The 13,697-nt window shown below is 37.8% G+C and overlaps 2 protein-coding genes across 5 annotated transcripts; both read left to right on the forward strand.

Annotated features, from left to right (window-relative positions):
* Positions 1–3,148: 3,148 nt before the first annotated feature.
* On the forward strand, positions 3,149–9,593 carry cluap1 (clusterin associated protein 1). 3 transcript variants are annotated; one of them, XM_030132924.1, is made up of 14 exons: positions 3,149–3,222; positions 4,170–4,211; positions 4,316–4,427; positions 4,976–5,060; positions 5,178–5,357; positions 5,515–5,610; positions 5,735–5,818; positions 5,921–6,054; positions 6,436–6,577; positions 7,513–7,585; positions 7,678–7,788; positions 8,059–8,108; positions 8,473–8,532; positions 9,187–9,593. In XM_030132924.1, the coding sequence occupies exons 2-14, from the start codon at positions 4,190–4,192 to the stop codon at positions 9,367–9,369; spliced, it is 1,332 nt and encodes a 443-aa protein (XP_029988784.1). In that variant the 5' UTR covers positions 3,149–3,222; positions 4,170–4,189; the 3' UTR covers positions 9,370–9,593. The 3 variants fall into 3 exon arrangements, with proteins under 3 accessions (XP_029988784.1, XP_029988785.1, XP_029988783.1); XM_030132925.1 differs by lacking the exon at positions 8,473–8,532; XM_030132923.1 differs by having other exon boundaries at positions 8,473–9,318.
* A 782-nt stretch (positions 9,594–10,375) lies between these two features.
* On the forward strand, positions 10,376–13,673 carry ccdc124 (coiled-coil domain containing 124). 2 transcript variants are annotated; one of them, XM_030132700.1, is made up of 5 exons: positions 10,376–10,491; positions 11,100–11,277; positions 11,825–12,008; positions 12,123–12,228; positions 12,366–13,673. In XM_030132700.1, the coding sequence occupies exons 2-5, from the start codon at positions 11,119–11,121 to the stop codon at positions 12,568–12,570; spliced, it is 654 nt and encodes a 217-aa protein (XP_029988560.1). In that variant the 5' UTR covers positions 10,376–10,491; positions 11,100–11,118; the 3' UTR covers positions 12,571–13,673. The 2 variants fall into 2 exon arrangements, with proteins under 2 accessions (XP_029988560.1, XP_029988561.1); XM_030132701.1 differs by having other exon boundaries at positions 10,433–10,450.
* The last annotated feature ends 24 nt before the right edge of the window (positions 13,674–13,697 follow it).

Raw genomic sequence — 13,697 nt, forward strand, 5'->3', positions numbered from 1 at the left:
GGTCATGGCTCAGGTGGTAGAGCGGGTCGTTCGGTTCGAATCCTGCTCTATCCTAGTCAGTCCGTTGTGTCCTTAGGCAAGACACTTCACCCTCCTTGCCTCCAGTGCTACTCACACTGGTGTATAAATGCGTATGAATGTTTGGTGGTGGTCAGAGGGGCCGTAGGGCGAATTGGCAGCCACGCTTCTGTCAGTCTGGGGACTGTGGCAACTGGGCAACTGTGGCTATGTAGTTTACCACCACCAGAGGGAGAATGTCAGAGTGAATGAATAATGGATCAGTAATGTAAAGTGCTTTGGGTGTCTAGAAAAGCACTATATAAAATCTAATCCATCATTATTATTATTATTATTAATAAGAATGTAGGCCTTAATTTCACAATTTTACCTTTTTTTTGCACTACAACAAAGAGAAAAAACTTAGAGTTCCTATTATTTATGTTATTATTCTATTATTTTTACTAGTTTGAGACCATAATGGGCTGTATGTGGCCCCTGAACTACAATGATTACATCCTTGTTTTGGTCCTAATAATAGACTACAGGTGTCAAACACGCGGCCCAGGGGCCAAATTCGTCCCGCCAATGGGTCCAGTCCAGCCCCTGGTATGAATTTGTGAAAAGCAAAAATTACACTGAAGATATTAACAATCATTTTAGTTCAGGTTCCACATTCAGACCAATTCAATCTCATAATAACCATTAAATACTCAAAACTCAATTTTTTTTTCTTTCTGTAAATGTTTTCATGTATTTAGACTAAAACAAAGTATAATTTTGCAAAAAATCTGAATAACCTGAACAAATATGAACAACCTGAAACGTCTTAAGAGAAGTTCAGTTTTAATAATATTCACCTGTTACTAAATATTTTGTGTATTTGTAGATCCACTGTGATCTCTAAGTTATAATGTACATGTGGAAATGACGATCTAAAGCATAATAGTTTTAAAATTCCAATTTTGTTTCAGTTTGTTCATGTTATTCACATTGTTTGAAAGGATAGTTTGTAGATGCAAACATTTTCATAATGTAATTTTACTTTTTTCACTGTAAAACATAAAGAAAAGTTTGGAATTGACATTATTTATATATTATGTTATTATTTTACTGGTCTGGCCCACTTCAGATCAAATTTAGCTGCATGTGTGCCCTGAACTAAAATGACTCTGACACCCCTGTAATAGATGATGGGATAGTGTGCAGGTCTACAGTGACCCCTGCTGGTGAACAGGCTGTTTAAACACAGCTGTACACATGGCTGCTACATGATGGCCGCCACAAACAATAAGTACAAAATACACAGACTATCACATGATTGTTATTTATTGCATTTTTCTACATGTTTCACCCGTTCTCAGCATACAAAACTAACATTTGCAGACACTCCATCGTGCAGAATGTGATGAATAACAGTAAATACAGGCTTAAATGAAGCTCCATCTGTAATGTAGTGGCTTTGTGTCCATCAGTCCTGAACCTCCGGCACCTCCACCTCCGCCGCTGACTCCAGCCGGGGTTTCACCACTCGTCTGCGGCCCTGTTGGAGTCCTCGTCGGCTACAGCGCAGTCCAGGTGCTGCACACCGGGAAGCGCCAGGTCCCTTTCGTTCAGCTTCTCCAGAAACGAGGAGAGCAGCCGTTTGTTTAAATGGTCCGTCAGGGTCCGCTCCTCTTCGACCCGCTCCTTGTCGACGGTTCGACCCGACTCGGTGTCTTCCGGCTCCGTGTCCGCGCGGAGCTGCTGCGGGGCCGGCCGCTGGTTCAAGGACAAGCCGTTCGACTGCCGCTCCTCCCCGGGCCGCGGCTCCGTCTGGCTCCCGGCGTCCGCGGCGGATTCGGTCTCCATCCGGGATATCAAAGTGGTCTGTAGAGCCGCATTCTCCAGCTCCTTCAGGCGTTTACTGTGAAGGCCGCAGGCCGGAGGTTCACTCCCAGTCGGGGTGGGATGAGGAGGCTCCCCGGTCTGCTCCATGGTGCTCTGCGTCAGGAGTGCAAAGCATAAACACCAAGACCGACGAGCGGCTGGGAGGTGTCGACCCCTGGTGGCCGCTTAGAAGACTACATCATGCATCAGTCTAAGAAAATACACCTTCATAACATAATTACCCAAAAGAATGACTTATTTTTGCCTAAATTATCTCCTCATTTCGGAAGGGCCAATGGAAGACAAATATTTAGGTCCAATATATATGTTTTTTTTAATTATTCTGAGAAAAGTCAGTATTCTGAGAAAAGAGTCAGAATTCTGAGGAAAAAAAAGTCCGAATTCCGAGATTAAACTCAGAATTCTGAGGAAAAAAGTCAGAATTTCAAGTTTAAAGTTAGAATTCTGAGTATAAAGTCAGAATTCTGACTTTTTAATTCTGACTTTAATCTCGGAATTCTGACTTTATACTCAGAATTCTGAGTTTTTTCTCAGAATTATATATATATATATATATATATATATATATATATATATATATATATATATATATATATATATATATATATATATGACTTTTTTTCCCAGTGGCCCTAATCTTCTTCTGTACTTCATAATGCTGGCCACCTCTGGTAAAATTGGCTACATTCTGAACAGATCATTCAATTCTACACTGTAATATAATTCCATATGTCAAGAGTGTGATTTAGGCCTGATTACCTTACTGTGTTTATTGAAATATCTGAATAATCATAAGGTAGTGCAAAAACAAACAATACAAAAAGTAATGATAGTAATAAATAACAAAACTATGGGCTATGTACATATTTACATAAGGAGAATAATTATAGTGTGTCAGACAGTTCATATTAAGCAAAAGTGTTAGGCTGGAATATTATGTGAATTAATTAAGAATGGTCGTGCCATAACAATATGATGCAGATTTTGAGCATGTTTTAAGCTGAATATGGAGATTTTCATATATCATTTGCATCCAGCATTTGGGCTCTATCTGACATGAGTGTAAAAAGCCATGTAGTTTCTTATCAGTGTCTACATACATCAAATAATCTGTATAATACAGCTAATTTTTGTGCACACCAATGGAGTCCGGCATTTTAACGCGAGTCCACTTCATCACAACAAAATGGGAATGCTGCCTTTTTCATGCTTCGCCAAAGTACCGCGAGTATTTATTTTGACCACATTAAGCTTCCGTAGACCAAGATTTGGTTTCCATAGAGACCTACCGAAGTGGAGGCAGATGGACAACTAGCTGAGAGACACCGACAACAGGTAACACCCACCCAAACTGCCACAGTTTTTACAGATAAACACTAAATGTTAGCTCAAGTGAATGAAAAACAGACAGTTCACACGGATAACCTGATTTTGGAGGCAGAAGTGATTATCATTATGAATTATCCGGAATTATCTCGTCGCTAACCCCTAATTAGCCTCTAGTAGCTAGGCTTTGTCATATAACATACGTACAAATAACCAACATCATTTAGGGTTTTTTCAGTGTACGGTATCACGATTTCAACTTTGCACATTCAGAGGGTAGTATTATCAGTATAAGGGATTTTATTCTTAACGCATGTTTTGTTGCGTGTGTGTGGGGTAGTCTTTGCTGTTACTAAGAATACGTCCACATTGCCAGCCTTAGTGCATAATTCTGATTTATTGCTCGGAGCTGATTTTCTTCTTTCTGTTCACATGACTTCTAAAAATGTGGCCACTGTCACATTCCGGTGTGAAGTGGTCCCAACCCTGAACTGATTCGTGCTCAAAGGCTGTGGACTTAACAGTGTTCAGATCATTCTGCTCAGTCAAAGTACTAACATACAAAGCGGCAATATTGCACTACATGGAAAAGTTGTGCATTCAAAACGTCATCTGTAAGACAAACTATGTAAATTTTACTATTATTCATTGTGCAGTGTAAAGGTCAGTGTGTTGCTAATAGGTTATGTAGTATATGATGTCTTGGATTCATTTCACTGCTGTAGTCATGTACTGTATTTGTTGCACTTGAAGTATTTTATAGGGTTGTGACAGATCTCTGTTTAAGTGACGTTAAGTTGGTTTAATTCTGATCTGACTATTCAGACTAAAAGACCAGAGCTGTGTCCGATTCTGAATTCTGATTCTGAATTATTCCACTGCAGTTGTGTAATATATTCCATTCAACATATTACTGTCCCTGGGTGATTTACAGAAACATTCTTCTTGTTTTGCAGTGCAATACTTGCAGGTCAAGATGTCTTTCAGAGATTTACGAAGTAGGTGATTGTCGCTATTTTTCAAAGTTGAAGAAAATGAAAACTTCTGATTTAAGTTTTGTGTAAATGAGTCACAATACATTAAAGTTTTATCTCATTGACAGATTTCACAGAAATGATGAGGGCCTTGGGCTATCCTCGGTTAATATCAATGGAAAACTTCAGAACGCCAAACTTCACTCTAGTGGCTGAAATCCTGATTTGGCTTGTAAAGCGGTAATGTTGAGCTGTGTGACATAATAACTAATTTTTATTCCTCGCAATGTTTTAATCAGATATTTATTTGACTAATACATAAACCTTTGGTCATTAAAATGAAAAAAATGCATTTATAAATAAATAGGCTAATAACTGAATACATATATTATACATATGAAGCAGAAAAGAATAATCTGACATCATCCTCACCCCTGCTCTCAGATATTTCGTCCCTGAAAATGCATTATGAATGTCTGACATTAACTATCTTCCACTTTTTTAGTATCCAGATAAGTATTGAACTGAAAACCTCAAAGTAACAATTGCCTAAATAAATGAATCTGAATAATACTATTTTGTAAACTGCCCTGACTAATTGGCCGAACAAGTCAGTCCATCTCTAAGAATTATTTTAGTGAATTTGTAATAATTAGAATATTATTTAAAAATCATAAAACAAAACTATGCTAAGGCATTGTGTTTGAATGAATTGTTTTCTGTGATAACCCTTACTGTGAAATATTTGTTTATGTCATTAACTTCCTGTCCATCTCCATTATATGTAGATATGAACCTCACATGGATATTCCAACAGATGTGGATACAGAGTCAGACAGAATATTCTTCACTAAGGCTGTGGCTCAGTTCATGGTGAATTTTTAACTGTTTAATATTGATTTAAAATATAGAATTTACGCATTATATTTGTAGCTATTAATGACCTACTTTGAGTTATTGTGTTTTAACTGAAGTGGTACCTTATTTCAGGCTACAAAGGCTCACATCAAACTGAACACTAAGCGTCTCTATCAGGCTGATGGATATGCAGTAAAAGAGATGCTGAAGATCACCTCAGTGTTGTACAGTGCTATGAAGACAAAACAGATGGCCCTGGGAGACAGAGGCGAAGAAGACAATAACAAGTTTAAGTTTGACCTCGGGTCCCGGGTGAGATGCAGTCTTAACATTCAATTAACAAATTAAGTCGTAGTAAGTAAAATAACTTTTTGCTGTTTCATTTGTAAGGAGTGGGGGCAGGCCACTAAATATGAGCTCAAATGGAAACTGTGTTGCAAATTTACTTTTTTTTTTGTCTCCACTTCAGATTTCAGATCTCAAAGCAGCTCGGCAGCTGGCATCGGAAGTCACATCTAAAGGAGCATCTTTATACGACTTACTGGGGAAGGAAGTGGAACTAAGGGTAAGGATTTACACTGGCCTTATGATCTCAGCTGTCCCATTGTAATGCAGACTCTTTGAAAACTCATTCAGCTGTCATACAATTAATGCAAAGGGTTCCTCTTTTATTTTAATGTTGTCCACAGGAAATGCGAACTGCAGCCATTGCTAGACCTCTGGAAATCAATGAGACTGAAAAGGCCCTGAGGGCTGCCATCAAAGAGGTTTTGGTATGTATTTCTCCTTGTTTAAATCAAATTGTATTTACTCTTTGCTTTTACTTCATCAGGGATTTGCATTCAGCCTGCCATCCTTTGTGTTTAATTTTCAAGGAAAGTGTGGAGAAAACCAAAGAAATGCTGAGTAACGTTGTCTCTGATGAGACCAGTCTGGATGCAAAGATAGAAAAAAAGAAGCAGGAGCTGGAGAGGAATCGAAAGAGGCTACAGACTCTTCAGAGTGTCAGGTATGTTCAGAACCAGTAAAAGAAGACAGCAAACATAGTAACAGAAAAGATTCAATTATATTTTGTAATAATTCAAAGTTTCAAAGTAAGCCTATACTGAATGACACTGTTCTACATTTACTCTTACTTCATTTTGTTACATTTAGCTCAAAATGTTACCAATGAAATTATCCTACTGTAGAACATTTCACTGTTGTTAAGGTTCTCATTCAACATGTTTGAAAGGTATTTTTTTAAGGAATTGAGTAGGACAGTTTTCTCCTATTTTTAAATTTTTTTCTGGTCATTATACAACCTTCAGAATACACTACATGTAACTATGTGCCTTCATGGCTTTGGCTTCTTCTATTGAACGTACTAAATTGTTTATTGTCCTCTCAGGCCAGCATTTATGGATGAATATGAAAAAATTGAGGAAGATCTTCAGAAGCAGTATCAGACCTATGTGGAGAAGTTCAAGAATCTCTGCTTCTTGGAGTCTCAGCTGGAGGAATACCATCGACTTGAACAGGAGCGATTTGAGGTGTGTGAAGTGTAAGGATAATATGTAGAATACTGTAACTTACGAGGGCTGTTCAATAAGTTCATGGCCTCACCCAGAAATACTGGTTCTTATAATACAGGATGTTACATTCTTTCGTGATGGGATAGTGATGCTTGAACATCGATGGACCAAGTGCATTGCTGTAAATGGAGATTATGTTGAAAAATAAAATATAAATTATCAGTCTGTGTTGTTCTGTTCTGAGTGAGGCCATGAACTTATTGAACGGCCCTCGTATTCTCTTATATAATTAAGTATAACATTACTGCTAACCAGTCTTCTTAGCTATAAGTCATCCACCTTGAATGTCTGGAACTTGCCCAGTAACTTCCATGACCATCTCTATTCTTCTTGGTAGTTCTTGGTTCAACTGGACTTGTTTTGCTCTTTTGAAAATGTTTCGTCTTTCATCCAAGAGACTTCTTCAGTGCTAATAGCTGGTGGTGGTATTTGGGCATATAAACCTGTGGGGGGAACTGAAGAAGTCTCTTGGATGAGAGATGAAAAGTTTTCAAAAGAGTGAAACAAGTCAAGTTGAACCTAGAAGAACCACCAAGAAGAACGATGACCAGGGCAAATGAGAACTTACATAGACATAACCATCTCTAGAAATACATTGTTTACACATTTTAACCAAATTATTTTACAAAACCGTCCTTTGTTTACCGCGACCTCTCAGTCTACAAATGCAATGACAATAAATAAGACCAGACTGCTTCCAAAGGAATGGGCTGACATTAGAAGACTCAGATATGACCGAATCAAAGTGATTAACACTCCTGATAATACTGTAATAAAGTCATCACTTTTCTGCATGGCAAAAAGGCTGGGGTGCTTTTTCATAAAAGCCCATATGAATGATTCTAACTTTCTTCCTCTGGCCTGTGACTGTTTTCTTTTTTCCCCTCCTGCAGGAAGCTGAAAACACAATGAGAATGATGCAGCACAAACTGAGGGAGGAGGAGAGAGACCTCATGAGGAGTTCCTGTAAGATAGCCACTCAAAGCAAGCCAATAGCTATATATTTCTGATTATTTTATGGCCTTACACCCTTGTTCTCCAAAATGTATTTCCTCCAGTAAAAGAGGAGGATTCTGATATGGATGTTCCAGATGATGAGGGTTCAGACAGCGACATGGAGGAGAGTCGTCCCTCTAAGCCACGCCCCACCCGAAATGGTGTCATGGCAGGTACGCAGACATAGAACCTACTCTATTCCATCTAATTAGGCAACATTATCAAAGTCCTAAATTCATCACAGGCAAAAATACAGGAGCTTACTGTCATCATTTCCTACTCTGATATTGGCTGGGAGTTTACAAGTTGTCACACATGCTTTGAATTAGAATTGAAGTTCAGTGTGATTCACAATATTTCATTATACCTCAATATAGCAACAACAGCTTAACGATGACGATGAAAAATTATGTTTGTTAAATTTCTGTCTGTTTTCACTTTAGGAAGAGGAGCAAGATTCATTGGAAACATGCAAGGTGGTGACAGTGATGAGGTGAGCTTCTTTCACGGCATTATTACAAAATCACTTCCTTTCTTTACTTCCGTTACCCCCATGAAGCCAACATTTCTCTTTTTTTTTGTAAAATGCAGCTAATTTTTGAAGTGTCCTCACATTACAATTGTATCACTGTTGTGTGATTTTCTCCACAGTTTAATTTTCTGTTTTAAGGTGCCTTGTGATGGTTTCTTGTCGAGCACAGGTTGCATTAGTGGTCACTCCCTTCACAGTGTGCCTTTATAACTTTTTGTTATCATTAGCATCCTGCGTTTGAAATCTGTTCAGCTTCTCACTCCTTTGAGTTTCTATCTTGTGCTCTTTCTTTGCTCTTTCTCTGTGGTGCATTTCTATCATAAAGCCCTCTTTAGCTGTTTCCAGAAGGTCAGGTTCTCATGCCAAGAAACAACGGAGAGGAAAGGTTTGTGCAGGACCAAGGTCTAATGAACACTTTAATTCTCTGTGTGTTAAAAGGAGAAATCCATCCTCACATTCTCTGACACTGACAACGATTAGCCTGCATTGCTCATACCAATTCACAGATGACAAAAATGACTTAAGCATACTTTATCTACATACAAGCCATAAATTTCCCTCAATCCTACTAATCTATAACAACTCCCAGGCCTGTTTTTCAAATACAGGCTGTTGTGTAATTTCTAACATTGATGCACATGGTTTTCATGTTTGTAGAAATGGTTAGGATGGATTTTACTTTAAAATAGACAAATAGTTAAAAGTGTCCTCGTGTTGTCTTGTTTCAGATAGTTCTTTTTTAATTCAAGGAGTCTAAAAAGTTTGCATTCACCTGATAGATCGTGTACCCAGGTCTAAATCTAGCCGTGGTTCTTTGCTGAGTTTCGTCCCTTCTGTCTCTCCCTTGTCTTTCCCATGTATCTCCACAAATACACAACAAAATACCAATAATAATAAAATTTAAAAAGAAAAAAAAAGCTTTCATTACTGTTGATGAGGTCCTCTGCTCTGAAAATAAAAGTTGACATATTAAGTCCTAACTGTCAAGTATGTTCAGGTTTTTGTGTTTTTAATCTGTCCAGTATGTCTGCTGTTTCAGACTGACGACAGTGAGATCGACGTGGATGAAGATGATGAAGAAGATGAAGAGGGCGAGGAGGACGAAGAGGAGAGCAAAGACTTAGAGGACGATAGTTTGGAGGGGCCCATGTCCAGGGCAGCTCGTCCCTCCAAGGGCGGCCTGAGACCCCCTCTGCTGGAGGAGAGTGACAATGACTTCTGAGTGAAGGATGAAGAATACACACAAATATACAACAATTCAGTTAACATTCATGTGCATTTCATATTTCAGCCATTTAGAAATACATCCTATGTGTTGGATATGCATTCATTACAGTCCCTCATGTTATTTCTGAACACAAATAATCATTGTGATTATTTTATATAGTTCTAATTATTTTTAAAATATTTGTTAATTGTTTGTCTTAATAAAATATAAATAACTTACCTTTATGTCCCTTGAGTAATGTTTAACTCTTAATATTTGTGTGTCAGTGAGTGAAATGGACTCTGTACTCATAGGAATCGTAATGCATTTTATGGAAAATATTTTCATCAAAGAAGTGTAAAGCAGCCTTGGCATCTCTGATGTGGTAAAAGCTTCATATGCAGCAACTTAACAGAAGTAGATATGGTTTATTTGCTTTGTTCAAAAATATTCACCTAAGAAGAAGTTAAAATTAACCTTGTGAAAAAGATTTATTTAAAAAAGTTTGCTTTTGAGGACATCATGTGTTACCCTAAGCGATTGTAATTTGTAGACATATTTAAAGGTGTTATATCTCTGGCTATGATTTTTTTTTTTTTTTAAAGGTCATGAATAGGCAAAAATGTGTTATAACCCTAACCTTCATTATGTGCAATATTCAATATTAATATAATGTATCATATTCTGCTATAGTGGAGCACAAATTTGTAGTTATTTTAGGCAACTCTTTACATAATAAGTCAGTCAAATTAATAAAAGTCAAATATGTTCATAAACAAATTGTATAACACATACAAAGAAAACACCAAATTTGTTTTTTTTTTTTTTAATGAAAACTAACTCCGATTAGAATAACGCAACCTTGCAATTTTACCATTTCTTTGCAAGTACACTTACCGTTCTGAGGGACAGCTAATTTTTTGTCATTAAAAACATGAAGAGTTGTGCTTCTTTCGTAAACTTATATGTGTGAATGTAAATTTTTACCATCTTAAAACTAAAATGCAGCCTTTCTACCAAACGCCATGTTACGTCATCAGAGTGCGCCCAGTCTTCAGAGACGCAGAGGCGGTAGCAGATGCCTCTTCGAAACAGGGTACTGTCGTCTAGTTACGACTTGTTTTTCCTCTCATACTGGTATGTGTTATTGTTTTAACTTTAGTGTGTCGGTTTCATTAGTGCCTTACCTAACCCATGTGAAAGTTAAACAGAGATAGCTGATCGGGTAATTAGATTGCCAGTCTTGTTTATCAGGCTATCAGCAGCTAGCTGATGCTAACTAGCTACACTGACAAACACAATATTTTCCTTTTTGCATATTTTGTAGGTTTAGGCTAAGAGTGACTTATCCGCTTTGCAAACTGGCACATTTGATAACGCGCATTTATATATCATGATTAACGCTAGATACAGTTATGTTGTAACATTATATAAATTAAATTATTCTCACCTTTTGCGACTAAATTACATAGTTGGCGTTGTAATGCAGCAGATCATGGCCCATACTTCCCACTGCTGGTTTGTTGTACATTCACAGTTCAAAGGCAATTGAATAATTTCATCTTATTTAAAAAAAAAAAAAAAAAAAAAACTTAAATATTGAGTAACATTTTGCTGCAAGTTTTTTTGTTTGTTTTCTTTAAACAAATAGAGTGGTAAAGCAATACTGAGCATCCTTCTTGAAAATATGTCATCACTGAATTCCTTGTGACTCATCTCCTGTCTTTCTTTCTTTCTCTCTTCAGCTGACGAGTGGCTGTTGGGATGCCAAAGAAGTTCCAGGGTGAGAACTCCAAGGCAGCCACTGCCCGAGCCCGCAAGGCTGAGGCCAAGGCAGTGGCAGATGCCCGTAAGAAACAGGAGGAGGAGGATGCTCTGTGGCAGGAAACGGACAAACATGTACTCAAAAAAGAGCAGAGGAAGGTGGGGTGTTACTCCATGTGGTGTCTTGTTTACCTTTTAGATCGTAGCTTAGTTGTGCCACAAATTCTAACCCTAACCCAAGCTGTATCTGTTGTTGGAATTCATTTGCTGACACTTGTGGTTGCAAACAGTTTACTGGTATTTTAAAAATATAAAAAGGAAGAAGGAACCAAAAAGTTGATGCTAGTACTTTAGTACTTTACTTAATTTTAGTAAAAGATAAAGATTGAGATTTAACGAAACAGGAATATATGAGTGTACTGTTGGTTCCACCCACACACGTACCCAGAGGTCTAAAGTGTTGATGACATTAAGTCCTAATCATTCACATTTGGAGCAACTGTGTTGTATCAGAAGTCACAAGCAACTCAGTACAAAGAAAAGTACAAACTTGTGTATTTTAAGTTGGATTTACTTAGGATCCACTTGTGCGTTGACTGATGATATTTGATAAACAACAGTAGAGTTTGCTGGATAAGGATTGCAAATGATTCAATACATGTGTAAATGGAAATGTTGAAGGTCTGGTCATTTCATACTTTTATAGGATGATAAAGAAAAGCGGAGATTGGAAGCCTTGGAGAGGAAAAAGGAAAACCAGCGACTTTTGGACGAGGAGAGCTCCAAAATAAAAGGAAAATCTTCAAAGGAAACAGGACATGGAGGAAAAGTGACTCGAGCCCAGATTGAGGAGGCACTTCAGAACGAGCAACAGCAGGAGCCAGCAAAAGGTAAAGTTGAGTTTAGAAAGACCTTATTAAAATCCCAGCCGTGTCAAATCCATTAAAATGTCCTTCATCGTGACATTGCTTTGGTCATGTTTCAAGTTAAATTTCCTCTCACAGAAAAGAGCCACCTGGAGACTCCACTGGAGGAGAATGTCAACAGAATTATCCCAGATGAGGGAACTGTGGAAGCCAGAACAATAGAAGATGCCATTGCTGCACTCAGGTTTTCCATTTTTAATTGAACATTTTTGTATCCTAAATGTTTTTACACGTCTGTGGTTCACATATTGATATCAAAACTAAGTTGCATAGGTGCTGTAGAACTTGAAAAAACCTCATCATCATTCTCTTGTCTCTCAGCACTGGACCAGAAGACTTGGACCGACACCCGGAGCGGAGGATGAAAGCAGCATTTGCTGCTTATGAGGAAGAGAACATGCCTCGTCTAAAAAAGGAGAACCCCAACATGAGGTTGTCCCAGCTAAAACAACTGCTAAAGAAGGAGTGGATGAAGTCACCAGAGAACCCCTTAAACCAGCGCTTTGCCACCTACAATTCAAAGTGAATGCAGTCTTTCCCCACATAATATCATTTGAAACAGTCTGCCTGTGCACATTGGAGACTAACATTGGAAAATTCAATTATTTGAGGGTGGCTGACAGATTTCATCTACCACCCATCTAGAACAACCCAGTCCATTATCAGGGGACTTGGCTTTGTTGATCCATTTACTAGCAAGTGGAAGATTATTTTCACAGCAGCTCATGATGTCTGTGCATGTGGTATCATAAAACATCCAATACATTCAATTACTTCTTTTTTTCTAGCACTTCCAAGAACCTGGGAGGTCAGATGTTTTGAGAGTAACTTATTAAAGTTGACCACTCAATCATCAACATCTCTCTTGCTCTTCCTTGTCACAAAGTGCTTGAATGAAATCAGCGACTGACAAACATTGTGCCAAATCCTTCTGTTGTATGATGCTCATTTGATACAGATGAAGATTTCTGAATTTTACCTACCTGTATAATTAACTTCACTAAGGAAGGTAATTTTACTGTACCTACATTTAAGAAATGTTTCCCCACTTCTCATGAAATCATGATAAATTTGAAATGGCTGTGACTACAATGATTTATTTATTTTATTTTTTTTACCTTTGAGGTATTTTGGAAAGTGACTAACTGTTTTCTTTCAAAGGAGATGTTGCATGAATAGCAGAACAGTTGGCTTTGAACACTGAAACCACTGTCACCAGGGATTAAGTGTTGATGTCCAGTGTTCTTTTCGGGTATCTCACAGTGCTTTAGATTTTGAGAAAATACATCTTTTGTATTCTGTTGATTGCAGAATGAGGACTGAAGAATTTAGATTTGCTCTTAGAAATTAACTAATTTTTCCATCTTAAGAGTTTTTTTTATATTCTCCCTGTGAGCAGGCATCTGGGACTTTATTTATAAAATCCTCTGTACATAACGATAAATGAATGACTGCAGAGATGATATTGTCTCATTACCTTCAACGGTAATTGTGAATGTTGAACCACAGTTGGTAGCTCTCCAACCATGTATATTCCTGATAAAAGGTAACTGATGTCTTAAATCCTTTGTTTGACTCAGATGGTACACTTCTTTTCACACCACATAAAGAAACTGCCATCAGATTTTGTCTGAGGCTTAATGTGCACTCACT

Source organism: Sphaeramia orbicularis, chromosome 4 (assembly GCF_902148855.1).
Source record: "Sphaeramia orbicularis chromosome 4, fSphaOr1.1, whole genome shotgun sequence".
In the NCBI taxonomy this organism is placed as follows: domain Eukaryota; kingdom Metazoa; phylum Chordata; class Actinopteri; order Kurtiformes; family Apogonidae; genus Sphaeramia; species Sphaeramia orbicularis.

Bases quoted from the DNA above. Each gene is read 5' to 3' on its own strand.
- ccdc124 (XM_030132700.1), top strand. From the start codon at position 11,119: ATGCCAAAGAAGTTCCAGGGTGAGAACTCCAAGGCAGCCACTGCCCGA. The intron at 12,009-12,122 runs GTAAAGTTGAGT...TTCCTCTCACAG, and splicing joins ACAGCAGGAGCCAGCAAAAG to AAAAGAGCCACCTGGAGACT. The intron at 12,229-12,365 runs GTTTTCCATTTT...CTTGTCTCTCAG, and splicing joins GATGCCATTGCTGCACTCAG to CACTGGACCAGAAGACTTGG.
- cluap1 (XM_030132923.1), top strand. From the start codon at position 4,190: ATGTCTTTCAGAGATTTACGAA. The intron at 4,212-4,315 runs GTAGGTGATTGT...TCTCATTGACAG, and splicing joins GTCTTTCAGAGATTTACGAA to ATTTCACAGAAATGATGAGG. The intron at 6,055-6,435 runs GTATGTTCAGAA...TTGTCCTCTCAG, and splicing joins CAGACTCTTCAGAGTGTCAG to GCCAGCATTTATGGATGAAT.